At 58.3% G+C, this 27,240-nt stretch overlaps 1 protein-coding gene across 9 annotated transcripts in view; it reads left to right on the top strand.

Annotated features, from left to right (window-relative positions):
* The window catches only part of PRKAG2 (protein kinase AMP-activated non-catalytic subunit gamma 2), a 111,165-nt gene extending 95,598 nt beyond the window's left edge, over window positions 1–15,567 (top strand). For all 9 annotated transcript variants that reach the window (XM_055131267.1, XM_055131284.1, XM_055131274.1 and 6 more), the window contains 8 exons: window positions 3,738–3,783; window positions 5,829–5,883; window positions 6,561–6,687; window positions 8,727–8,892; window positions 9,073–9,110; window positions 10,372–10,518; window positions 11,650–11,743; window positions 14,530–15,567. In XM_055131267.1, the coding sequence (XP_054987242.1) occupies window positions 3,738–3,783; window positions 5,829–5,883; window positions 6,561–6,687; window positions 8,727–8,892; window positions 9,073–9,110; window positions 10,372–10,518; window positions 11,650–11,743; window positions 14,530–14,561 (705 nt within the window). In that variant the 3' untranslated portion in view covers window positions 14,562–15,567. The remainder of the gene's footprint in view (window positions 1–3,737; window positions 3,784–5,828; window positions 5,884–6,560; window positions 6,688–8,726; window positions 8,893–9,072; window positions 9,111–10,371; window positions 10,519–11,649; window positions 11,744–14,529) is intronic.
* The last annotated feature ends 11,673 nt before the right edge of the window (window positions 15,568–27,240 follow it).

Here is a 27,240-nt window from a genome sequence, read left to right as displayed (position 1 = left end):
CGCTCCTTCCTGCTCCCCGTCACGTGACGAGCGTGTCCCACCCCAGCCACCGGCATGGCAGGTCCCCACTCTGGACCACTCCCCCAGCCCCGTGGGGGGCACGTTCACGCTGCTCCCGCCACCTGACGTGCTCTGGCCCGCCCCTCCCAGCATGTCCAAACGCCCGCCACCTGACAGGACCCACCCGTGCCCACCTCTCAGCCACGCGCTCCCTGCTGCCTCTGGCGACTTGTGGCCTGGGAACCACGTGGACTTTTCTCCCACGCGCAGCCGAGAGGGTGTCACGGCTGGTTTGCTTTGGTCGTGCCATTTGAGGAGCGAGTTTTTCTCTGGTTTTTCAAAGGTGCAGAAGGGGGCAGAAATGGACAGTCGCTGTCTTTAACTGGGGCTGCCCGGGGGTGTCTCAGAAGTCAAAGGGTCACCCTCGGGTCTTACCTGTACTGGTTAATATTGCGCAGTGAATTCCTATGCAGGGGCCAGAGAGATAGTGTAGTGGGTAGGGCCCTTGCAGGCAGCCGTCCGTGGTTACATCCCCAGGACCACCAAGAGTGATCCCTGAGCACAGAGCCAGGAGTAAGCTGTGAGCGTGGCCATGTGTGAGCCAAACTCTCTCCGCATAACACATTCCCGTACAGGAGTGGAAAACCGTTTCTTGGTAGAACAGGGTCTCGAAGGCAGCCTGACTGCGGAAGTGCTCCCTCCCGCCGTCTCGGCGTGACAGGGCTAACGCTGCAGCCCCGCGGTGCGAGGGGGCGGGCTGGCCAGTCCTCGGGCTCGCAGCTCTGCTCTCCGACCAGCAACGTCAGCCGCAGTGGCCGCTAAGTGGACGGAGTGTGAAGCCTGCCAGACCCACTAGCGACCTCAGCAGTAGCTAAAAAGGACTTGCAACATTAAAGAGCCGTTGCTGTCCAAATATAGACACAATGTATCCTTCATGCTTAAGGATGCGCCTTCCCGCTTCCCTTCACCGCGCTTTCTGTGTGCGAACAGGAAAACGCTACTCTGAAACTGAAGGCTGATTTCAGTTTCCCAGTATGTATTCTTGGCTGTGCTCTGTGTGTGTGTGTGTGTGTGTGTGTGCGTGCGCGCACATATGTGGAAATTATTCAACCAGCCTCACACATACGCATCCTGTGCCCTGCCCCAGAGCCGCCCCCGCCCTCTCGTCAGCATGTAAAGGCTCCCTGGGGGGCTGTGGGGGTCCCACGCTGGCTGGGGCACACGCTTGCAGGCAGGATCCCCCACGCCGCAGGCCCCACCCGCGGGGCGCTGAGCACCGCACCGGTGTGTTTGCAGCTGACCCTGGCTGATTCTCGTACGTGGCCTTTCATCCCTTCTGGGCTACCGACTAGAGCTGGGGAGACAGAGCACAGGCTCCGCACGCAGGGGGCCCGTGTGCTGTCCCCGGCACCCCACGCTCCCCCGAGCACCGGGGACAGCCCAAAAGGAATCAAGCGGGAGATGTGCTCAGGGGTCCCGGGCGCCTGATGCTGTGTCAGTCCAGGTGTTTTCTGCCCGTCTGTGTGTGTGCGGTGAGGACCCTGGTCATGTGACACCCCCTGCTACCTTCTCCCGTGTGTGCGGGTCCCTGCTCAGGGGCCACCAGCAGTGGGTCCCGCCCGGACCCGTGTTCCTGGCTCTGCCCTCAGGCAGGGCGAAGGCGCGAGTCAGCGTGGGGGTCTGACACAGCAGCTGGGGGCTGGGGGTCCCAGTCCAAGCCCCCCGCTCCGTTCGGGGTTTGCCGTCTCTGCACAGTGCCCCCCACCCTCCGGCCCATGCTGAAGGCCTGAGACCCGCTGACGGTCCCCGCGTGGGGCGCTGGGCACCCGAGTGTGCCCCCGCTGGCCTGTATCAGGAGTCCCGAGTGCCCACAGTGCCGGCAGCTCTGCTTCCAGCCCGGCGCCCGCAGACCCCTGTCGGCGCCTGGTGTCTCTGCAGGAGAGACTGTGCGGTGCCTCCACCATGCTCCTGGCGCTGCCTGGCTGGGGCCTTGGGGCAGATGACCGAGTGGGCCCCGAGGCAGCCAGAGCAGAGTGCCGTGGGACCCAGAACGTTCCCTAGAAGTAGGAAGAGTTGGGCCCGAGAGATGGGACCGTGGGGAAGGGGTCCGCCTTGATGCAGTCACCCCAGGTCTGTCCAGCACCGCGTAGGGTCCCCAGCCCCTGCACGGAGATCCCTGAGGAGAGCCAGTGCGGCCCCCAGACGGAGAGGTGAAGGCCAGAGCACGAGAGCGGGAGGGCGCTTGCCTTGCATGTGGCCGGCCTGGATTCAATCCCCGGCATCCCATAGGGTCCCGAGTCCCTCCAGGAGTGAGCCCTGAGCCCTGAGCACCACCGGGCGTGACCCCGAAACAAAAAGAAGGGCGTGTGCGAAGGGAGAGCTGGGCAGGGCTGTCGCGCGGCCGGGCCCCTGCCGGAGAGACGAGCCGTGGGCAGCCCCTGGCAGAGGACAGCTCGCACGGTCTCTCGCCACGGGGCCCTTGCTGGCTCCTGGCACCCTCAGCCCCGCTCCGGCTCCTGCGGGGTGCCCCTCAGTGTTCTCCCGGGGTGCCCTGCCCCGTCTCCACGGAAGGACGCGCTGACGCTCCGGTCCGCTTGTGCCCGGGTCTGTTCTCGGGCCCCGGCTCTGCTGCTCTGTAGGGTCGGAGGGTCCCTGAGTCTTCAGAGCAGAGGGACTGTGGGGGGTGGCAGACCCCAGCGGCGGCTCCCCGGGTCCAGTGTGGCGGGCAGGGCCCAGGCCTGGGTCTGGGCCCGGTCCTGCCCCGTCCTGCCCGTGCGCTGGGTTTCGAGCGTCCGTCTCCCCTCTGGGGTTTTGGAAGTTTTCAGCCTCCGGCTTTGCCGGTTTTGCCGTAAGTGTTTCAGCGTCCGCACGGCAGCCATAGCGACAGCCCTGAGGCTGCGGGCAGAGGGCATGGGGCCTCCCTGGCCGTCTGTCGCCCACCCCAGGCCCTCAGGATGTTGGTGGGGGACAGGGCCTCGCCTTCCCGTCACTCCCCTGCCGTCCAGGGCCTCTGTCCGCCCGTGTGTGAGTCGGTCTGCCGACGCCTTTGCCTCACCCCTTCTTGCCTTGACCCGGCCTGAGAGCAGCCCCAGCTCTGGTGCTGAGGAGTCGACTTCTGGAACCATCCGGCCCTTCCTTCCACCTCGGGGACCCACCCAGAGTCCCCGGGGGCTCGGTGCTCAGGGATCACTTCTGGCAGTGCTCTGGGAACCATACGTGGAGCCAGGCCTTGCACTCGAGGCTCCTGTGTGCAAGGCAGGTGCCTCAGCCCACCGAGCACTCCTGGCCCCTAGGTGAGGTTTCAAGCAAAGGGATACGAGAAGGGCTCAGGGGCACCCGCCCAGGCGCTCTGTGCGGCCCCTCTCTCTCCTCCCCGTATAGAGATACAGAGATGACTCACTTTAGCGCAGCCCTATTCATCCCCCTTGGAAAGAAGAGATGGTCAAATCCTCTCTCTGCAGAGGAGGGGATGGCGCAAACAAGCGTGCGTGTGTGTGTGTGTGTGTGTGTGTGTGTGTGTGTGTGTGTACACGTAAGTGCATCGAAGTTTCCTGTACATTGATACAGAGATGGTGCAGCGGGGTCACTGGGCCTTGGGTGAAGGGTTTGTCTTTGAGTCCCCAGCGGTTTCCTTGTTTGCCTCCTCTGGGTGCCCTGGACTCCGCCGTTAGGAAACTGGCCCTTTTTTCTCTCCCTTCCACTCTGTTGAGGCTGTAACAAGGTGTTTCTTACTGCAGGTGCAGATTTATGAGCTAGAGGAGCATAAGATTGAAACCTGGAGAGGTAAGCGGGGGCCTGCTGGGGTCTCTGGTCGTCTCTGAGTTGCAGACTCCTGTCTTTCTCTCGGGGGGGGGGGGCGGGGCGCACTGTGTTCTTTTGAGTTGTCCTGAGGACCCCCAGAGCAAGTCCCTGCACGAAGGCCGGGGTGGCAGGATATGCACCTGGTTTCTGGCCCGGGGGCTCCGCTGAACCCCCGCAAGTGTCCCCACAGGCGCGTTTGGACGCGCCAGCCTCCCATGGAGCCGCTAGCACCGAGTCTGTGAGCTGCCGTGTGAGGAAGAGTCAGGCGGGGAGGCGTGGAGCCAGGTGCTTTGGCCCGAGCAAGTAACGTGAAAATAACATCAAGACTGTTGGCAGCTGGTGCAGGGAACAAGGTGTCGCAGACACAGCCGCCCCCAGACGTGATCCCCGCCCCACATGGGGTCCCCTGAGCACCACGGGCGTCGCACAGAAGCAAAGCATGCACAGCTGCCTTGTGCCGGAACGTTCTGGCCGTGCAGACCCTGAGTCGCAGCACCTGCCCCTGAACTGGCAGCTCAGAAATGTGTCGGGCTGTAGCTCGTCCTGTGTGAGGGAAAAGCTCCGTGTGGGGTACGGGGTGGGGACTGGGGCACCACAGGGCGGCCGGGAGGGATGACAGAGGAGCTGGAGGGCACCCAGGGGAGCTCAGTCTGATGGCACCTGGGGAGGCCTCTGCGGGGGCGCTGGGAGCGGCCAGAGAGAAAATGTAGCTTCGTGCTGTGCATTGGGTCAGCCTCCTCGGTGCCTGGCTGAGCGGAGGCCCTCGGAGGGCCCCGGGGTGCTCTACCTGCCTCCCACTCTGGTGCTCCCTGTGGGGTGTGACAAAGCTGTCGAGTGACCCCAGAAAGCGTGGGGCAGCATGGCTGAGTGTGGCGGCTCCCTGCTAGGGCCTGGGGGGCCGAGGGGGGCGAGCGTCTCACCCCCCTGGGGAGGGAGGTGCAGACCAGGGTTTGGTGTGTCCCCACCAGACCTCACTGTTCCCTCCTTGTCGTCATCCTCTCTCCACATTCTTTTTTTTTTTCTTTTTGGGTCACTCCTGGCGGTGCTCAGGGGACCCTATGGGATGCTGGGAACCGAACCCGGGTCGGCCGCATGCAAGGCAAACGCCCTCCCTGCTGTGCTATCGCTCCAGCCCCTCTCCACGTTCTCGAGGGCCTTGGGTGAAAACCTCAGTAAAGCAAATGAGTTTCCGTGGCTCTTTACATGAGTGGTGCCCGCGTCCCAGGAATTCCCCGGCACGCAGTTTATTTTAGCATTAGCTTATCAAAATAAGACTGGAGAGGGCTGGAGTGATAGCACAGCGGGTAGGGCGTTTGCCTTGCACGCGGCCGACCCGGGTTCGAATCCCAGCATCCCATATGGTCCCCTGAGCACCGCCAGGGGTGATTCCTGAGTGCATGAGCCAGGAGTGACCCCTGTGCATCGCCGGGTGTGACCCAAAAAGAAAAAAAAAAATAAGACTGGAGAACATTTACTGGACCAAGTTGATTCCAACTTTAGTTTTCTTTTTGTTTGTTTCGGGGCACACCTGGCAGTGCTCAGGGCTCACTCGTGGCGGTGCTCAGGGGCCTTAGGGCTGCCGGAGCTCAGACCCGGGTTGGCTGTGTACGAGGCGAGCGCCTCCCTGCTGCCCCTTCTCTCTGGCCACACTTGGGCTCTCTAGCCTGGAGGGACTGTCTGAAAGGACAAACGGCCGGACTCGGTGGCATTCTGGTGACCTCTGCTGGCTTTGCTCTGTCTTCGGATTTCTCCTGGCTTTCACGACAGCCACCGTGAGGCTGTTGACAGCAGCTGCCGCGTTGCTGTGTTTAAATATTTCTTTCTTCCACAAAAGCCACCTCTTAAAGTCACCGTGGAAGTTGTTTGAAATAGCCGTAACCAATTACCCGACAGTTTTCGGTCCATCAAGTGTGTTTGATTTGTGCTTTTAATAGGTCTGAGTCTCGCTCATTCACGTGTTTCTCATTTTGTGATAATGCAAGCAGCCTCCCCGGGGTTAATTGCCGCCTTTCTTTTCCTCAACACAGAGCTTTACTTACAAGAAACATTTAAGCCTCTGGTGAACATTTCTCCAGATGCCAGGTAAGCGGGAGGGGCTGCTCTGACAGTGAAGACCCCTCTGGGCCGCGCGAGTCTGCGCTCACGGCCGCCTCCTCCATTCCAAGGCCCAGTGCGTCCCCAGGATGGACGCTGGGCTGGGCCAGCGGGGCGGGGCAGGTGAGAACTGCGGCCCCTTGGAGCTTGGAAAGCAGTCAGACCCCCCTGTGGTTTGGGGCACTCAGGGATCCATCTGCAGTTCACTTGGAAGGAAGCCTTTGGAACATTCTAGAGCACTGGTGAGCAAACTGGGTACAAAGTTTAGGACCCGCGACTGCTCCAGTGCAATAGCTCAACAGTTTTGCTTTTTTTTTTTTTCCTTTTGGGTCACACCCGGCAATGTCACACCCGGCAATGCTCAGGGGTTACTCCTGGGTCTTCACTCAGGAATTACTCCTGGTGGTGCTCGGGGGACCAAATGGGATGCTGGGAATCGAACCCAGGTCGGCTGCGTGCAAGGCAAACACCCTCCCCGCTGTGCTACCGCTCCAGCCCCCAGCGCAGCAGTTTTGAGTAACTGTAGCACCCACTTGCACCTGGAGTTTCTCCGCAGACGAAAGCTCCCGGAGCTTTCTGAGACCCCGGTTAGACCCTCCCCGAGAGCAGCTCCCGGCCAGCTGTGCTCTCCCGGCTCCTCATCCCTTTGCTGGCTCCCCCTGCAGTCTCTTCGATGCCGTTTACTCGTTGATCAAGAATAAGATCCACCGATTGCCCGTCATCGACCCCATCAGCGGGAACGCACTTTACATTCTCACCCACAAAAGGATCCTCAAGTTCCTCCAGCTCTTTGTAAGTAGCTCGTGTTTCCCAAGACGGGGCTGCCTCGGCGTCTCCTGACTTCACGGAAATCGGCCCCCGTCAGCCGGCACCATGGGGGAAAAATGGTTGTTTTAAGGCCTCTGTTTCTAAACTTGAGTTTCTCACTCACTGCTGTTGGAATTGTGCTTCTCTAATGCCTCCCGGTTAAACAGTCACCATCCTTCACACTGAATAGCCAAACAGTGGGAACAGGGGACAGAGCAGCAGGACAGCAGGGAGGGCGTTACCTGGCGCGCAGCTGGCCCGGTTTCAATCCCTGGCATCCCATATGGTTCCCCGACAGCAGTAATTCTTGCATGCAGAGCCAGGAGTGACCCCTGAGCATCTCTGGGTGTCGCCCCCAAACCCAAAAACAAACAAAAAGAAAAAAGAAAGCAAGCATAGGCCAGAGAGATAGTACAGCAGGAAGGGTGCGTGCCCTACCCCAGCTGCCCGGGGGTTGGTCCCTGAGCACAGACCAGAGTGAACCTGAATGCCACCTGGTGTGGGGAAAAAAAAAACAAAACACAACCAAAAAATTAATAAAAACACATGGAACTTGGTGGGTTCCTTTGGTTTGGGGGGTCACACTGGCACTGCCCCGTGTGCACCCCTGGCGCTGAGCTCGGGGATCACTCTTGGCGGGCTCCGGGCTTTATCTAGGGCCCCTGGGACGGAACCCGGGCCAGCCGTGTGCAAGGCACGGGCCTTCCCACCATCCTGTCTCTGCGGCCCCAACGCCGGCCCTGTTAGTGTAAACCTGAATACCGTACCACGTGGGCAAAGGAAGCCGTTTGCAACCATCTCCTTAGAAGAGATTGTGAGTAGGTGCGTCGGGCCAGCATTCACGGCCGACTGCCTGTGGGTGTGCGCGCGGAGCCGTAGTGGAAAGACCCAAGAGGATCCTGTTAGCTGCAGCGGTGCCAGGAAGACCCAGCGTTTCGCAGGAGAGGGGAACCTTGTGGGTCCAGAGCAGGGCGGTGGGATGCGGCCCGGCTCCCAGCGGTCTGGAAGGCCCAGCAGGTAGAGGGGACAGGAAGGCAGGCCCAGGCGACCAGTCACTGCACCTCACTGCACGATCACTGCACCGTCTTTGCAAGAATTCCGACACTTATTTTGTTTTTTTCCTTTGGGTCCTTGTGTTGGGGGCGGGCCACACCCAGTGTGCTCAGGAGGTACTCCTGGCTCTGTGCTCAGGGGTCACAGGCACTGCGTGGGGGGACCGTATGGGATGCCGGGGACTAAACCCACGTGAACCGTGTGCAAGCCAAGTGGCCTATTTGCTGTGCTGTCTTTCCAGCCCCCAACACAAATTTTTAGAAAAATTTTTACATAGGCTGGGGCCTGGAGCTGAGCCGCTTGCCTTGCCTGTAGCCAGCCCTGACTTTCTTCACCAGCGTCACTTACAGCCCCCCTGAGCACTCCCGGAGTCATCCTGAGTACAGACCAGGAGTGAGGCCCGAGGACCTCTGGTTAGGACTCAGACGCCAAAAAAAAAACCAATTTTTTAATTGACATAAGGCCAGAGGGAGAGAGCACAGGGCTGAAGGGCTGTGCGGTGATCTGTGCAGGTCGTGGCATGGTCTCCAGCCCCCTACCACGCCCGAGCACTTGGGAATTTCCAGGAGTATCTTCACATAAGGGTTGCACCTCACTTTTATTTTTTTTGCCTTTTTGGGTCCCACCCAGCAATGTTCAGGGGTTACTCCTGGCTCTGCACTCAGGAATTACTCCTGGCGGTGCTTGGGGGACCCTATGGGGTGCTGGGAATCGAACCCGGGTCGGCCGCGTGCAACGCAGATGCCCTCCCCGCTGTGCTATCGCTCCAGCCCCAAGTACCCCACTTTTTAGCAAAATAAAAAAGCCTAAAACTCTGCAAACTTTAGGTGCCGACTGTGGTAGATGGTCTCCGCCAGCAGGGCGGGGCTTGGGCCTTAGCGTGGGCGCGGGGCGGGGCCTGCGGGGCAGGGCGGGGGCGGGCAGGGGGTCGGCAGGAGCGAGGCCGGCCCTGAGCCCGCGCCCCTCCCCAGATGTGCGACATGCCCAAGCCCGCCTTCATGCGGCAGAACCTGGAGGCGCTGGGCATCGGCACGTACCGCAACATCGCCTTCATCCACCCCGACACGCCCATCATCAAGGCGCTCAGCATCTTCGTGGACAGGCGGGTGTCGGCCCTGCCTGTCGTGGACGAGGCAGGTGAGTGCGGCCGCCGCCACAGCGACGCGGCCAGGCACGGGGGCACGAGTCTCGGGCCGGGCGCTGGGGGTGCTGCCGGAGGGCCAGGAGCGCCCCGTGGGGGCAGGAGCAGGTGCGTCTGCAGTGCCCTTGTTTGGTTCTCACAGTTTTCTAACACACTTTTCTCTTTTTCACTTGTAGGAAAAGTTGTAGATATTTATTCGAAATTTGATGTCATTGTAAGTATCGTTTTATTAAACCCGACATACAGGGGCCAGGGAGATGGTGGAGGGGTGGGGGAGCTTGCCTCGCCCACGCCAGCCCTGGTGTCGCCCCCAGCACCACGCAGGGTCCCCTGAGGAGCGGTCCCTGGTAGAGCCAGGAGGGAGCCCTGGGCCGGCTGCGAGTGGCCCCCGAGCCATGAAACCCAAGCAAGCCCCCGCCTTGCCGAGTGTGCTGGGGGGTGAGGGAGCCTGCTGCGTGCGGCTCGAGAGCCGGAATCAGGTCTCCCGCCCTCCCCGAGGCTCCGTCTGCACGTCCGGTGGGGGCGGGATGGTGACCCACTGCAGCCCAGGGCTCCCACTGTCCCCCTGCCCAGCCGTGCCCCCGGCCCCAGCGAGTGCTCCCAGAGCACCGGCGTTCCTGGGCTTGAGTTCGTTCTCGGCCCTGGTGTGTCCGGACTCGCTGCTCTCGGCCCCAGGTCGGCCGCGATCTCAGGGGCTGGTTCTAGGGCCGGGGCAGGAGCCTGCTGACCCCGCGGTGGCCGTGAGGGCCCCCACCTTGCACCCTGCTCCCTGTTTGCTGTGCCGGGCTCCAGACCCTGAGCCCCACGTGTCCGGAACAGACCCTTGCGGCGGTGGCCGAGGGACCTGGGGTCAGCCCTCCTGAGCACTGCCGGGCGCCCTCTCGCACCCTGTTCTCCTTCGTGCGGTCACCGCGAAGAGTGATGCTTTGGGGCACGTGTTGAGGGGAACTGCGTCGGCTCTCGGAACCCTGGGAAGCCACCTGCAGCCCTGGGTCTGCCTCGGCCTCTTCTCCCTCTGTGATGACTTGGTCCTGAGGGGGGGGGCCAGGGGGCTCCCAGGACACACGGCTGCAGCGCCGTGCCCATCCCGCACAGGAGAGGGGGCAGCGAGCGGGAGGCAGCGGGAGAGCCCAGCCCGAACTCACAGGGCTGCGCCCCCACCACGGGCCCCGGTGAAAGTCAACCCTGCCCTTCAAACCCAGGCGGCTTTGGGCCGGGGTGATAGCACAGCGGGGAGGGCGTTTGCCTTGCACGTGGCCGGCCTGGGTTCGATCCCCAGCATCCCATAGGGTTCCCCAAGCACCACCAGGAGTAATTCCTGAGTTCAGAGCCAGGAGGAACCCCTGAGCATCGCTGGGTGTGACCCAAAAAGCCAAAAAAAAAACCCAAAAAACAACAACAGGCGGCTTTAAGCGGTGCACTGGTGGCCACTGGAGGCCCCTGAGGGACAAGGTCTCCTTGTCTCCCGGCTGCAGAATCTTGCTGCTGAGAAAACGTACAACAACCTCGACATCACGGTGACGCAGGCGCTGCAGCACCGCTCCCAGTACTTCGAGGGGGTGGTGAAGTGCAGCAAGCTGGAGACGCTGGAAACCATCGTGGACCGCATCGTGAGAGCCGAGGTGAGCGGGGCCCGGCCGGGCGCCCCCCTGAAGCCCTCGGGACCCTCAGGCACTCGCTGAATTGGCGGCGTGGGTCACAGGGTTCAAGGGGCTGCTCGGATGCGTTCGTGGTTTTCCTGCTGTCTTGGGCTTTGGGGCCTCATCCGGCAGTGCTCAGGGCCAACTCCTGAGGGGGCTCCGGGTGCAAGGATGGATTCTGGGTCAGTTTCGGGCAAGGCAAGCACCCCCCCCACACACATACTCTCCAATCAGCATTTTCTTTCTTTCGTTGGGGCCACACCCAGTGATGATCAGGGGTTACTGCTGGCTCTGCACTCAGCACTCACTTTGGGGGGTCCATATAGGATGTCGGGGATCGAACCCAGGCAGGTGGCCTTCGAGGCAAGTGTCTTTCCTGCTCTCCTATCGCTCTGGCCTCATCAGGGCACTTCCTGTTGCTAGATCCAACCGTTGTCTTGATTCATAATTAATTATGTTCATTACAATATTTTTTGCTTTGGGGGCCACACCCGGCCATTCTCAGAGGCTAGCCCCAGCTCTCCGCTCAGTGCTCACTCCCAGCAGTGCTTGGCGGACCCTGGGTACAGGGATCCAACCCAAGCCTCCTGCTCACAAAGCCGGTGCTCCAGCCCGTCGCAGGGATATGCAAGATGCTGAGTATTTTTAGAGAAACTCACAAAGAAATGCATTAGGTGACACTGAAAGGTGGCTTTTCCTGAGCCTCACACAGCTGTGATGTCGGAAGTGTTCCCAGTGGAGAGGAGATGTGAAGGCGTCGTTCCCCTTTCCGTACCCCCTTCTGCTGGCCCCCTCTCCGTCCGGGGGTGTGGGAAAGAGGAAGCTGGTCTGGCCTGTGGGCTGGGCCTGGAGCCAGCTGTATGTCCGTGTCTGTGAGGTGCAGGGGCAGCGGCCCCCCCTCCTGAGACCTGCCCTCGGGTCTCGCACCCAGCACCCTGGGGCCCCCGGGGCTGGCCTGCTGTGTGACAGACGTTTAGGTGGCCGCGGCCCGCCTTGCTCCCAGCAGTCAGTCTGTGACCCTCGTGCCTGCGTGGGCTCGGCGCCGTGGCCGCGTTTGTGGCCCACGGAAGGTGATTTTTCTTTCTTGACTCTCCCAGGCTTTCTCGTCCGCAGGTCCATCGGCTGGTGGTGGTCAATGAAGCCGATAGTATCGTGGGTATAATCTCCCTGTCGGACATCCTGCAGGCCCTGATCCTCACCCCCACAGGTACGCCCCCTGGCCCCCTGCACGCTGAGCTCTCGGGAGAACTGGGCGGGGGCTCCCTGCCCAAGGCGGGGCCTCTGGGCCCGGCTCCCCAGCCCTGGTTCATTTCTCTGAGTTTCCCCCAAATCCACCAAGCCGGGGTGAGAGAGAGAAGCGCGTGGCGAGTGCCGGGGTTCCCGGGGCCCCCAGACCCGGGGCAGCTGTGCGCTGGGGCCCTCCCGCTTTCCAAAGGGAACAGCTCGCTCCTTCCCTCGCACACGAGAGTCGGCGGACTTAGTAGGAGCGTGGCAGCATCGCCCCAAAGTCACCCAGTACAAGGTCCTGGGAAGGGGTGCAGGACGGGCAGCTCAGTGGTTACAGGAGGCCGGGGGAGGGGCTCCAGGGCCTCCAGAGGCCTGAACGCGTCGAGTCCAGCCGCTGGGAGGGGCAGCGTCTGAACGAAGGAGGCTGCGGAGTGAGCGGCCCCGAGAGTCAGCCCCGAGCTGCTGCCTTCGCCGCCAAGACTCCAAGACCCCGGGTGGGCGCGTCGGAGCCGCAGCTGGTGTTTGGGAAAGGAAAGGAACCGGTGTCGTGACCATCTGCCCCGCGCGGGGAAATGTGCAGGCTTTTAAGGAAGACACAGAAAAGGCTCCAGCTCTGCTTTTTCCTTTGCCGTTTCTAACCGGAAGCACAGGAGGTCCTGGGGGTGAACTGTCAAAGCTACCTGACTTTTCGAGCAAACTCGTGTGTTGAGTATGTGAGACTCAAACCCAAAGACACATTTCCTTTTTGTGTCACACTGTACGCAACGACTTTAAGCGCCCAACCGTGTGGACGGCCGGACCGTCCCTGGAGCCTCTACACCTGTGGGCGCGGGGCGGGCCCGGGGCCCTGTGCGGCCGTAGGACAGGGCAGTGTCCAGCCCACCCCGACAGGGAGGGCCTCATGCCTTTCTCCAGTCTGCACCCCCCACCCCCGCCCCGTCTGGGACCTGCACACACAGCCCCGGGCTCGATTGCCTCGTGACCTGGCGGGAGCGGGGCATTGCTGGGGGCGGGCACGGGGGGGGGGGCGGTCATTGACTTTCCTCCCCTGCAGAAATCCAGGGGCTGAGACCTGCTTCAGGAAAGCAGCTCCGTCCCCCACCCCAGACACGTGGGGACTGGGCCTGCCGGTCCTGATTCATGAGCACTGGTCAGGCCCTGGGCACGGAGCACGCAGCTGCTGCTGGGTCGGGGAAACGGGCCCTGCTGCTTGGGTGACAAGAAGCACTCGGGGGGCAGGAACGATAGCACAGCGGGTAGGGCGTTTGCCTTGCACGCAGCCGACCCGGGTTCAATCCCCGGCATCCCATATGGTCCCCTGAGCACTGCCAGGAGTGATTCCTGAGTTCAGAGGCAGGAGTAACCCTGGAGCATTGCCGGGTGTGACCCAAAAAGCAAAAAAAAAAAAAAAAATGGGGGCCAGCACTGTGCCTGCCGTGACCCAGGGGACTCCGCCTGGCATGAGCACTGAAGAAGGAGTACTGCCTGCATGGCCCATCTGAGTGTGTCAGGGTGCTCCAGAGCCCCCCGGCCAACCACTGGGCGCCCCTCTGTCCCTCCACAGGACCTGGGAGGACGGGACCGTGTGGCGCGCAGCTGTTCTGGCAGGGGTGGGCGCCCTCGGCAGCAAGAGGCCCTCGGAGGAACAGCTGGTGCGCAGGGGTGAGGTGCGGCCTCTCCCGTCCCCAGGCGGGTCCCAGTTCCCCCTCCGAGGGTGCTGCTCTGCGCATCTGTGAGGCCTGAGCTCCGGCCCCAGAGACCAGAGAGAGAGAGAGAGACTTGCTTTGCGTGACGGCCCCGGTGCGGTCCCCAGACTGCGAGGGTCCCCGAGCACCACCGGATGATCCTGAGCCGCGTGGGTGTGACCGCCGAGCCCCCGGGCCTCTCCGCGGGAGCAGTTCCGTGCCAGTCGCCCCTCCTGCAGACAGGCCGAGGCGCCTCAAGGCTTGGACGCACCTGGCAACTGTCCACGTGCCTCGGTGGGCTGTGAGGCCCGTGTCTCTCGCCTCTGCGAGGAAGTGGAGAGAGGCTGTGTGAGCAGGGACACGGCAGTGCTCCCGCCTGGCAGGGCACGCTCCTCCCCAGCCCCCAGAAGTACAGACAGCGGGGACCCTGCCCCAGGCCGCCTGCGCTCCAGACCCCGTCAGACGCGGCCCAGCGTGGCTCAGCGGGGAGCCTGCTCCCCTCCCAGCCATGACTTCCGGCTTTTTGGTTGGGTTTTTGGGGCCTTCCCCAGGGCTGGCTCCTGGCTCTGTGCTCAGGGATCACTCCTGGTGGGGCTCGAGGGTCCCTGTGGAGTGTTGGGAATCGAACCCAGGCTGGCCGTGTGCCAGGCAAGGATCGCACCTGCTGTGCTGTCGCTCCGGACGTTCAGTTGTGAGTTTCCTCCTCTGCAAACAAAGAAGACAGGTTGTTTTTTTTCTTTTTGGGTCACACCCAGCGATGCACAGGGGTTACTTCTGGCTCTGTGCTCAGGAATTACTCCTGGCAGTGCTTGGGGGACCATATGGGGTGCCGGGGATCGAACCCGGGTCGGCCGCGTGCAAGGCAAACGCCCTCCCCGCTGTGCTATTGCTCCGGCCCCCGAAGAAGACAGGTTTTAAGGGCGACCGTAGCCTCGAACCCCTCTTGCCAACCCGCCCTGGCGCCCGGGCACTGGCTGCGCGTGGTGGGGGTCCAAGGCCTGTGGGGGCAGAACGGGTGCCCCACACGGTGCCCCCCAGAGCCGGCGGCAGCGTGGCTGACCTTGTCCCCTCCCCCCCGCAGGTGCCAAACCGCAGGAGACGGAGGCCGAGTGACATGGGGACAGGCAGCAGCCAACGGCCAGGTTGGACCAGGCACCGGCACCCGCTTTGCCTCCCTCACAGTGCTCGCTGGAGGAGAGACCAAGGCTCGTGACGGACTCCGGGGTTTGCGACGGGGTCTCCCCCAGCGGTGCTGGGCCTCGGCCGGGAGCAGGACGGACAGAGGGATCGGACGGTGTGGGCTTGTCCGACGAGACGCCCGGGGCCTCTGCCAGGTCCCCGATGCTGTACGTCATTAAAGTGCACTGCGTCCTCCACTCTCCCTCCTTTTCCTTTCCGAGGGCGCTGGAGGGCGCTGGCGTGACGGGCGCCAGGGCTCGCCCGCGGCGGGGCGTGCGGACCGAGTGCCTTATGCCAGACCCCAGCGGCCGGGCCCCTGGCCCGCCGGCCCTCGAGGCTGTGGACCTTTACCAAATCCTTCGTTTCATTCCGCTCGGCCGCAGCCGTGTGTGTCCCGCGCCCTCGGGGACGTGACACGTGACGACGTGACGCGTGCGCATCCCCGCGAGTGAGCAAGACTCTCCAACAGCTTTACTGATTCTTACTCTCACGCCATTTTCTTACGCGCCTTGCGGGGGCCCGTCACGGCCCCGGCCCTGGGCGCGGCGGCGAGTGCAGTTCCCGCGGGCCCGGGCCGGGCGGAGCTCTGGGGAGGTGTTTATCTTCCCCTTACGTGTTTGACTGTAAAATCACGCTGTGTGTGCACACGTGTGTGTTTGTGTGTGTGTGTGTGCGCGCGCGCGTGTGCGTGCCACCGTGGCTGTATTTGTAAACCTGATGGCAGCGTCTCTGAGTTCACGCGGCTGAACAGAAGCTGTTTCCCGACTGACACGAGTGCTGGGCGCACGTTGGCGCCCGTGTACACGGAGGCCAGCTTCGGTTTCTTACTCGGGGAGGGGTTTGGGTTGGTGTGGTGGTTGCTGTGTTTTTTGTTGTTTGGGTTTTGTTGTTTGGTTTTTCCTTTCTTGCGGACTGAAGAATTAAAGGAAACCTGACTACCTTTCTGTCGAGCCTCTGCTCTGTAGACCGCGCGGCGCCTGTGTTCAACCTGTCATTCGCGTCTTAGCGCTCGCTCCTGTCGGCCCACGGACCCCCACTCCAGAAGGGGTCTTGCCCTTCTCGTTCATCCCCAGGTGAGAGGCTCTTTGCGAGTTAGTCCCTCGTCTCCTGACCGGAGCCAGCACATGGCACCTCCTTGCTCGGGGCCCTCTGAGCTGAGGGAGCTCTCGGGGGACCCCCACCTTTATCTTCCGTTGCTTGAACCCCACAATCCCTAAGCCTCAGGGTCAAGGCCCCAGTGGGGTGGGGCCCTCCCAGGACCCCCACCGGCTCTCGGGCCCCAACATCACCTCCTGCCTGCGACACCCCGTCCCCTACCCCCACAGCCCTGCCCGTCTGTGGGTACGGAGGGACCCGGGTGTGGCCACAGCCCTCCCTGTCAGCTCCCAGCGGCCTCTCGGGAGGGTGGTTTGACCTCAGGCCAGGCTTCAGTGGCAGCTCGGGGACGACTCTGCGCCCAGGGCCACCCCAGTGGGCCGCGGGAAGGAGCAGGCCCGAGATGCAGCACCCCAGCCCGGTGGCAGCTCGGCGAGCCCCCACACCCCACTGGAGCTCAGGAATCTCACCCCCTTGCTGCCGAGTCTTGCCCCGCAGTGCAAAAGACAGTGAGGCAGAGGCCCCGGAGGGGGTGGGAAGCCCCCAGCAACCCCCCCGCCATCACAGCGTCCCCCCCACTCCCTCTTCAGCCCGCCCCTTCTGAATTCTGGAAGGTTCCCTCAGCCGTCTGTTCTGTGGGCTTGGTTTCGGGGACCTGGGCTCCTTCTGGAGCCGGGGCTGAGTTCCGTGGGGGTTGCTTCCTGTCCCCCGAAGGGGCCCGCGGCGTCTGCACTGCGGGGTGAGTGGGGGGGTCTTCCCTGTTTGCAATAGGACTTGACTGCTCCAGCGAGTGACGGGGCGAAGGTGCTGCTGAGGGCTGCCCGGCGGCAGACGCTTCTCAGCGGGGACCAGGGGGATGCCCCGATAGGGGCGGGCAGGGGCGGGCAGAGGCGGTGGGGCCGGGCCCGAGCCCAGAACGACCAGTGTCCCAAAGTAACACACTGTTCGCACTTTCCGCACAGGCCCTGAACCCAAGCCGGCTCTTGCTTCCTGTTTTGCTTTTTCAATATTGAACCGGCACCTGCCCGGGCTGGGGGCCACCGAGGCCACTGAGTCTGCCCCAGCCTCGGGGGGCAGTGGGGGGCAGTGCTGGGCGCCAGCCCCGACTCACGCCTCCCCGGTGCGTGTCCTGGCGCCGAGGGGTGCTCAGAGGCTGTCCCCGGCGCCCCCGGGCTGAGCACTGCGGGGTCGGGCGGCTCGGCTGCAGGCTCCCCAACACGAGCTTCTCCTCACCGGCAGATGAGACCCGGCCGCGAGAGGCTGTGATGGGAATAACAAGCAGATGGTGGCCGAGGCTTCCCGGCGGCTGGGGCCGTCGGCAGAAATAGGACATGCTGCTATTCTTAGCCCCCAAGGGAAGGGCTCCAAGAACTGGCCCGTGTGATCTCGGCGCCGGCCCCCACCGCCACAGCGAGCGCTTACCTGCAGCGCCCCGGGCGGCCCTCGCTTTGCGCTCGCAGGCGTCACTGACCCAGATGCCTTATTTTGGGGGGGGAACAGCTTTTTTAAGGGCACGCAAACACCTCTGAAGAGAGCACCGTGTGCTCCTCCTATTCTCCCCAGGTATGCGCCCCACCCCCACCCCGTCAGGGAGGCAGAGAAGAGGCTTTGAAGTGGGGGGGGGCTTCGTGTTGACAGTGAGGGGACATGCCCACCCGCAGCCCCCAACCCTCCTGCTTCTCCATTTCCAGCGAGGGAGAAGAGGTGACCGGTAGCGACCCCTCCTGCCCCCGGCCCGGCCACGGTCCTGCCCCCAGAGGCCCACAGCCCTCGCCCTCCGCTCCTGGCTGCGCCCCTCCCCCCTCAGCCCCAGTTCTTCTGTTTCAGTCTCTCTCCGGACCCCGCAGGGGGCACTGCCCACCCCCGCCCACTCCAGGGGCAGTGGTCCCCTCCGTCCATCTGTCTACCAGGGCCTTCTGCTGCCGTCTGGACACACGGACACACAGAGGCCACTGTGATCCGCGGGTAGCGGTGTGTCCCCCTCAGGGCTGTGCAGCGGTGGGTGCCGTGGGCTGGGCCAGGAGTTCCCTGGAGAGCATCTCAGTCCCCTTGCAGGCTTGCGTTTTCGGACGTGTGTTCCTTTACTGCTTATTTTCCAGTTTCCTTCATCGTCGCCTCCTGGTGCCGGACAGAAGTGTGTTTCCTATTTCCCGGACGTCCGGGCTGCTCCTTCTGCCCCAGTTTCTGGCTTCTGTGTGACTGGCTGTGGCCAGAGCCCAGGGGCATGTCTCCCGCCTGGGTGCGGCTGGCGGGGGAGGGTTGCGGGTCCCTTGTCCACCTGTGCTTCCCCCAATGTCTGAACATGCATCGTGGCCTGGAGAAGTGGTGCCGGAGTTGAGGTTCTTCTCTTGCACACAGCTGACCCAGTTGGATGCACGGTACCACCTCGAGGCCCGAGCCCTGCTAGGGGTCACTCGGGAGCACAGCGCCAAGAACGGTTCCTCAGGCCCCCGGGTGTCACCAGCCCCGCCCCACCCCCAGTTCCTGAGGAATCAGAGTGCCCCAGGGGATTTGCTTCTGGGCTGAGTGGGCATCACAGTTTACATGAGTAGAAAGGTAGAGGCTGCGTAAAAGTTTAGGCTGTGGTGTGCTCCCGGGGGAACAACCCTTTTAGAATTAAATCAGGGCCATCTCTTCCCAGAATACTAGTTTTGCTTTTACTTATTTATTTATTTTTGCATTTTGGGTCACACCTGGCGATGCACAGGGGTTATTCCTGGCTCATGCACTCAGGAATTACTCCTGGCGGTGCTCGGGGACCATATGGGATGCTGGGAATTGAACCCAGGTCGGCTGTGTGCAAGGCAAACTCCCTGCCTGCTGTGCTATCGCTCCAGTCCCTAAACCTATTATTTTCAATTCCACGTCCCTCCCAATGTTCCCTTTAATATTTGGTACATCGCCTGGGCAATCTCAGGCCTGGGCAATACCGGCGCACTCTCCACCGAGACGTGACCCAGGTGGCCACTCATTTGTGCGGCCGCTCTACTGCTGGTCGACCACGATCCGGAGGCCAGCTAGACCACTCTTGGTACCAGCAACTGCTTCCAGCAGTGTCTCTAGACTGTGGACTAAGCCACAGCCCCATGCTGCCCCAGGAAGGGAAATGATGCAATTTCTAACATAAATCTCCCTGGACTTAATTACTAAAGTACTAAAGTACAGAAATCCTAAACCTTCATATCTCTTCATTCTCAGCAGTGGAAAACTAATTATCACAAATGCTTCCTTGTCAGCAGGACTGTTTTTTTAGGGGAAACTCCAACAACAATAGTGAATTTTTGTGTTGAAATATGGAATGAAATCAAGGTAAAGAGAAAATGAAGTGAAATTTGTCAGCTACGCAGGTGGGGGTGGGGGGTGGGGGGTGGGAGGTATACTGGGGTTTTTGGTGGTGGAATATGGGCACTGGTGAAGGGACGGGTGTTCAAGCATTGTATAACTGAGACATAAGCCTGAAAACTTTGTAACTTTCCACATGGTGATTTAATAAAATAAAATTTTTTTTAAAAAGCTGAAAAAAAATATTTGGAATATCTTTATCCACTGCCGAATGTTGTTTTAACTGTTCCTCTTGTCATAGTTACAAAGGTGAGTATTTTTCTAACTTTAAGCACCACGGTTCACAGATTTGTTCCTAATAGTTGTTTTGTGCATTCAATGTTCCATCACCAACCTCACATTCTCACATATGGTTACTATATATATATATATTTATATTGGGGGGTGATTTGGGGGCCACACCCGGTGGTGCTCAGGGATCCCTTCCGGCAGGCTCGGGGACCAGCCCAGTCTCTGGGCAGCCCGAGTCCACACTCTGCTCCAGCCCAGGCAGACGTGACCTCAGCCGCAGAAAACCTCATCAGAAGTAGAATTTTAGGGCTGGGAGAGTTTGGCAACCCCCCTCCCCCAAATGAGAATTTGCCAGAACTGTCGTATGAGTATAGCAAATATTAGTGGGAGGGGCCCGAAAGGCAGAGGAGGGTAAGCGCTGACCCCGATTCCATCCCCCGTACTTCACGGGGCCTCCTGAGCACAGCCGGTGTGGGCCCCAAACAGCAAAAGAGAAAAAAAATCCAGAGAATGCACAAAGCAAGAATGCAGTGTAATACCGAATCCTGGCTGCCAGAACTGTGTTGCCTGTCTAGGGCTTGCATCTTCCACCACAGACGCAGGGCCAGAGAGAGGACAAGGTGGGTAGGGCGCTTGCCCTGCTCACGGCCACAGTTCCAATCCCCAGATGGCCCCCAGAGTCCTGCCAGTCGTGATCCCTGAGCACAGAGCCAGGAGTAATCTTCGACCACCATCGGATGTAGCCCAAAACAAAACACAAAACCAGAAAAAACAAACATTTTATTACCCAAACTACAATTTAAAAAATCTTTTAAGAGAAAAGTTGTTAGTTTAAGCTGAATGACCCAGATGTTAGAATCAGCAAAATCCTTTTTAAAAATCCTCCTCCAGGAGCTGGAGCGACAGCATAGCGGGGAGGGTGTTTGCCTTGCACGCAGCCAACCCGGGTTCGATTCCCAGCATCCCATACGGTCTCTTGAGCACTGCCAGGAGTAATTCCTGAGTGCAGAGCCAGGAGGAACCCCTGTGCATTGCCAGGTATGACCCAAAAAAGAAGGAAAAAAAAAGTATAGCTATGTAGAATGGAGCTAGGGAGAGAGGTGGGAATTATAGAAGAATGGAAGTTCTAGAACTGAATACATTCTAAATTATTCCACTATAAAGGGGTGAAACAATAAACAGAGGCTCCGTGACCGTTGGGTTCTCATGTTGTCCAATCCATGTCAAAGAGCGGCTGGAAAGAAGGAGGGAGGGGAAGGGGCAAGGAAGAACATTAAAATATCACTGGGTGATCTCAAAGTTGGGTCGGAATAAGTAGCTCCCAAATCTAAGGCAGCGAATCTTAAAACAGCAAAAAGTAAAAAAGCAAAAACAAAAACAAAAGCCAACCAACTCAAAACAACTCACAGACACTTTGTAGCCAGACTCCCGACACCAAAGACAAAGCAGGGTGAAAGCGCGGGAGGAACAGACCACACAGTGGAGGCCGAGGGAGGGGGCCGCTTGAGAGTGCCACCGGCAGGCACAGATGCACGGCATTGTGTACCCCAAATTGTATCTGCGCACACACAGAGAATGTTATCTCCCCAAGATGCTGTGTCCTGCAAAAATACCTTTCAAAAAAATAATAAAACAGCAGGGACTGGAGTGATAGCACAGCACGTAGGGCGTATGCCTTGCACGCGGCAGACCTGGGTTCGATTCCCAGCATCTCCTATGATCCCCCGAGCACCACCAGGAGCGATTCCTGAGTGCATGAGTCAGGAGTAACCCCTGTGCATCACCGGGTGTGACCCAAAAGGAAAATAATAATAATAACAATAATCATAATAATAATAAAACAGCAGAGTTGTCCTAGACAATCCCGGCGCCCCAGCCGTTCTCAGCCTCCTCCAGCATGTAACAGCCCACTTCACAGCTCATGACTAACCCACTAATCCAGAAGAGATGCCACATTGCAGGACCCACCGCAGTCCACAGCTCCTGGAGCAGACGCCTGCACGCACGGCCGCAGGACACTCCTGATGTCTCCCTACTGGCGGCCCCGTGGGAGCACAGCAAATTAGAGGAGGAAGTTGCACGGACGCCCACTAAGCTCAGTGAACAAACACAGTAACACAAAAGGTCGAACCAGCACCAAACAGCTCAATAAATCCGCAATGACTCCAGTCACACCATCACGAGATCTATGTTGTGGGAAGCAATATAAAGGAAATCACTTTGTGTCTCCTAAGGGGGACGACTTGGGGCCGGGTGGGAAAGTGAGGACAATGGCAGACTGAGTGACGGTCACACTGGTGGTTAGGGTTGGTGCTGGAACACTGAATACCTGAAACAAATGGATTATGAGCGACTTTCAAATCATGGTGTTTAATTAAAAAATATATAGTTGTATGAGGGAGCTGGAGGGATAGCACAGCGGGTAGGGCATTTGCCTTGCACGCGGCCAACCCGGGTTCGATTCCCAGTATCCCATATGGTCCCCTGAGCACCACCAGGAGTAATTCCTGAGTGCAGAGCCAGGAGTAACCCCTGTGCATCGCTGGGGTGACCCCCCAAAATATATATATATATATATATATATATATATATATAGTTGTATGAGAGATCTTTGTGATAATAAAACATGTTTTCTAATTTTGGTTCTTTTGTTGGTCTCACAAACCTGTCTATACTGTAGCACTGTCTTCACGTTGTTCATCGATTTGCTGGAGCGGGCACCAGTAATGTCTCCATTGTGAGACTTGTTACTGTTTCTGGCATATCGATTATGCCATGGGTAGCTTGCCAGGCTCTGCCATGTGGGCGGGATACTCTTGGTAGCTTGCCGGGCTCTCCAAGAGGTGCAGAGGAATCGAACCCAGGTTGGCCACGTGCAAGGCAAGTGCCCTACCCGCTGTGCTATCGCTCCAGCCCTACACAAGCCTACATATACCACTGTCATCATCATCATCACGGTCATCCTGTTGTTCATCGATTAACTCGAGTGGGCACCAGTAACATCTCCATTCATCCCAGCTCTGAGATTTTAGCAACCTCTCCTTACTCGTCTTTCCCAACAATTGGAGGCTTCTTTCAGGGTCAGGGCAACGAGACCTGTTATTGTTACTGTTTTTGGCATATGAAATACACCCAAGGAGCTTGCCAGGCTCTGTCGTGTGGGCGGGATACTCTCGGTAGCTTGCCGGGCTCTCCAAGAGGCGTGTATATTTATTTCCCTCTATGATAATGTGTTGTGCAGCTGCTTTGCGGCCACGTGGTCCAGGACTATGTTCACTCATGTGTGAGGCTCAGCCTGAGCCTGTGGAAAGCGGCCTGGAGCGTGGTGGTGGTTGGGTAGTGGAGGTCAGCTGCCGGGGCTGGGTCCCTTGGGGCGGAAGGACTTTCACCCATCCACCTCTGGGGCGCCGAGTGAAAACAGCCTGGCGCGGAGTCTGGTAGCCATGGTCATGGGGGTCATTTTATGCTCCCTTCCGGGAGGAGCAGCCATGAGTTCTTAGCAATCATAGAATATGGTGAGTGGAAGATGGGCCCTAGCTCGGAGAAGCAGCCTGTCGGTTGCGTCTAAACCCTGGAGAACTGCACTCTAGCCTACATCCTTTTTCGCAGTAGGCGGGTCGAGTCTGCGTGTGCAAATAAGCCAGAACTTTGCTCATACTTCTCCAGTGCTGTTGTTTCTTGGTCAGAAAAAAACTTTTTTGTTTTTATTTCATTTTTGGGGGCCACAGCAGGTGAGGAAATGCCCAGAGAGAGTCAAGGAGAGGTAAGGGAGATACGTTGTGTTTTTTGCTTAGACAGTTTCTTGTTTCACTGTCTCAGCTTTTGCAACTGATGCAAACAATCATAGTATATACAGTTCATACTTTTTTGCCTTTCTCCCATTAAGGGTCTTGATGCCACACCCCAGGTTCCTCCTAGCTTAGGAATTACTTAGTTAATTCCTTAGTTACACTTGGGAATTACACTTGGTGCTCAGAGGACCATATGGGACTCTAAGGAGGGAACCTGGACTGACCTGACTGTGTACAAGGTGAGTGCTCTACCTGCTGTACTACAGCTCCGACTCCCTAAAAACGATTCTTATCACTGGTTTATAATAATTTTGAATTTCAGGGGTTTATGTGTGATTCTCACCAATCCCACCATCAAAGTTTCAGCACCCCCCAATATCAGACATGCATCCATTTTGTCCAAAAAGCACAATCTCTCTCTCTCTCTCTCTCTCTCTCTCTCTCTCTCTCTCTCTCTCTCTCTCCTCCCTCCTCCTTCCCCCCCTGCCCTTCTCCCCACTGCACTAAGGCAGAGAAGTATCCCACTGAGTATATGATATGTGCCCCAGCCCCTTTACCCAGTCATTTGGACCAATGAAACTCATTAAAGGACACTTAGGTGGATTCCATGGGAGAGGCGGGGTCACCACCCTGAGTGGTACTGGAGGTCACTCCTGGTGATGCTCAGGGGACCACACAGTGCCAGGCACTGAACACCAGCTTGCTGCATGCAAAGCAAGTGCTCCAGTCCACTCAGCGCTTCACTGGCCCTGGCTCTGCCTTGACTGTTATGAAAATACCCACCAATGACCACGGGGTAACCATGGGATGGAAGAAGCCTTTTGGGTTAAGGTTTTCATTTCCTTCAAACAAATGCCAAGGAGCACTATTGCAGATCACATGAGTTTCCGTTTTTCTTTTGTTTAAGAACCTCCCCACATTTTCCACAGAGGCTGCACCCATTTTCATTTCCACCACAAGACCCCAGAGTGCCCTTGCCGATAATAGTTTTCAGTCTTAGCAATATGGACCATGCTCCTTGTCAGAAATGAGATAAGTGATGCTAAACATTTTCGTGTGCCTATGGCCATCTATACACCTTTGGAGAAGTCTTTTACCCCTATTTTATTGGGCTTCTTCCTTTCTTGTTGTTGAGTTCTAGGAATTATTTGCATATTTTGAATATTAGCTACCCCCTTGGGATGGATATATATATATATGTGAATGTGACTATATATTATCAGATACATATATTTATTCATCATCATCATTCATCATCATCATCCCGTTGATCACCGAATTTCTCGAGTGGTCTCAATAACGTCTCCATTCATCCAAGCCCTGAGATTTTAGAAGCCTCTCTCTACTCGTCCATCCAATGATGCCGTACTGAAGGCTCTTACAGGGTCAGGGGAATGAGACCCAGCTTGCTACTGGTTTGGGCATATTAATACACCATGGGGACCTTGCGAGGCTCTCCCATGTGGGCAGGAAACTCCCAGTAGTTTGCCTCCCAGAGGGAGAAGTAGGATATAAGATATCGAAAGGCCGTGAAGTGGCCGCGCGCTTCCTGGAGCTTGCTTTTAAGTCTCTGGATGCGGGCCGTTGACAGGATTACACGGCGCTGGGGTCAGTCACTGGGTGTGACTCCCTAGCTACTGGGAAATGGGAAATCTGGGCAGAGCAGGCCCAGTCCCGATCCGAGCCGCCTTGGAGGTCTCAGCCCCAGGTCCCACACACCTGGGTTCCACTGCCGGCTCCTTCATGCGTGAGGCTAGTCTGAACGTGGGAGAGGGGCCTTGAGCATGACTGTGGCTAGGCTCCCTAGGACTTTGGCTGCCAGAAGCTCTGCTCTGGGTGGGGAGGGAAACTGGAGCCCATTCCCTCCGAGGAGGCCCCGGGGAAGACAGCCAGGTGCGCGGCAAGAGACTCTCTACATGTATTTATTTATTTATTTATTTATTTATTTATTTATATTTGCTTTTCGGGTCACACCCAGCGATGCTCAGGGGTTACTCCTGGCTTTGCACTCAGGAATTACTCCTGGCGGTGCTTGGGGGACCATATGGGATGCCAGGGATCGAACCCGGGTCGGCCGCGTGCAAGGCAAACGCCCTACCCGCTGTGCTATCGCTCCGGCCCCTGTATTTATTAATCTATAAAATTTAAACAAGTTTTTTGGGTTGTACCAACTTACATGGGGTTTTTTGGTTTTTGTTGTTGTTTTGTAATGTTTGGATTTTGGACCACACCCAGCAGTGTTCCAGGCTTACTTCTGGCATTGCTGGGACCAACCGAGGGTCCCAGCAACAACTTGCCCCGCTGTGCTCTCTCTCTCTCTCTCTCTCTCTCTTTCTCTCTCTCTCTCTCTCTGGCCCTGCAACTCCCATTTCATTTTTCTGGGGCCACGGAGGGGAGCTGCCACACCTGGTGGTACTCCAGGGCTGCTTCCAGCTCAGCGTTAGGGCACTAACACTCCCCAGTAACACTCAGGGGACCTGAGCAGTGCAGGGATCAAACCCAGAATTGGCCACATGTCCCCTGAAGCCACTAGAGGGTCCCCCCTTGCCCCTGCTGGTGGCGCCACGCCAGTCCCTGCCTTCTCTCCGCATCATGGTCTCTCCTACAGGCCGCGAGACACAGGATTAGGAGCCCACCTGCCTGGGCTGCCACGAACTATTTCCAACTCAGACACTTTCTCAGATGATGGGGACAGTGACCCGTCTTTAGAGTGCGGACACATGCAAGTGTTAGCAGAGGGGAATAAGCTGTAAGTACCGTCTACACCTCCACCAGTCCTCCAAGCTCCAGGGGCCGACTGCACACAGGACTCGGCCTGATGGATCCGGAGCATCCAACAGCGATCTTGGACCCTCCCCAGGGCAGTTAAGGCCTTGCCTTCCCTGGGCTCTGCCGGGAAACCCTCCTCCCACCCAAAGTTCATAGGGTGGAATCACCCTGAGAGTGTCCCCAAGTCTGCATTTCATTTCAGTGCCCTCTGGAGAGTAACAGATGAGTCTGATTTCGTCTGTGCCACGATTAAGACGAGTCTAGTTCGTTTCCAGTCGTCATCAAATATTTAATAAACAAAACCAGAACAAGGCTTCAGGCCTCCTTTTATTTAGGTCACACTTTCTCACATTAAAAAAGAGGGGATAAAAATAACTCCACAAATATCCTGTTAGGAATAACGAGTAGTAGTTTTCGCTTCTCTGAGGCTAGCCTGACGGTAGAAAAAAATAAAGTGTTGGGTATGATCTCCAGAAATTTAAAAATACGTTATTTATGTTGGAACTAGAAGTCTGATGTCACTGGACTTGGACAAGCGCCCTGAAAGCTACTAACAGTCCCCTGGAAAGCTTAAGATGCACATCATGCCATTTAACGCTCTTACAGGCCACCACGGCCTCCTTACCAAGGGACACTGGCAACCAAGCACCAGACCGGCCTTTCTCCAGAATTTAAGTGGAAGCAATGCAGCTCCCACTGGCCAGGGAGAACAGCCCCACCCACGGAGACCCGAGGCTGGGCACAGGCCGCAGTCACTCCTGCAGGCAAACCCGTACCCCTGCTCTGGGTAAGGGACCTCTCCAATTCCCGGAGCTGCACAGCCGCGGGAAATATGCCCGAGTGAATTTCCCCGCCGGGTGTTCCAGTCCAGACTAAGAACAGGCCTGAGCAGCGTGTTCAAAAGTTTCGAGGCTCATACCTCTTCATCCTCAGCAATGGAAAACAAATTATCTAATGCTTCCTTTTCAGCAGGTCTGACTTTAGGGGGGAGACTCTCCAAACAATAATAGTGAGTTTTGTTGAAATATTGAATGCAATCAAAGTGAAAGTAAAGTGAAATTTATTAGTTACAGGGGGGGGTTAAGGGTGGGGGGGTTAGGGGTGTGTGGGGGTTAGGGGTGTGGGGTGGAGCTATACTGGGATTCTTGGTGGTGGAATATGTGCACTGGTGAAGGGATGGGTATTCGAGCATGTATAACTGAGACTTAAACCTGAAAACTTTGTAACTTTCCACATGGTGACTCAATAAAAAATTTAAAATTGAAAAAAAAAGTTTCGAGGCTCCCTGGGTACCCCAAAACACAAACACGTTTTAAGGCAACACAAAGAAACAGATTTTTTATAATGGTATCGGCCCACGTGACAGATGTAGATTATAAATCTAA

Source organism: Sorex araneus, chromosome 1 (assembly GCF_027595985.1).
Source record: "Sorex araneus isolate mSorAra2 chromosome 1, mSorAra2.pri, whole genome shotgun sequence".
Classification (NCBI taxonomy): domain Eukaryota; kingdom Metazoa; phylum Chordata; class Mammalia; order Eulipotyphla; family Soricidae; genus Sorex; species Sorex araneus.
Note: the sequence above shows the minus strand (reverse complement) of the source record. Positions and strands in the feature narration are given on the sequence as shown.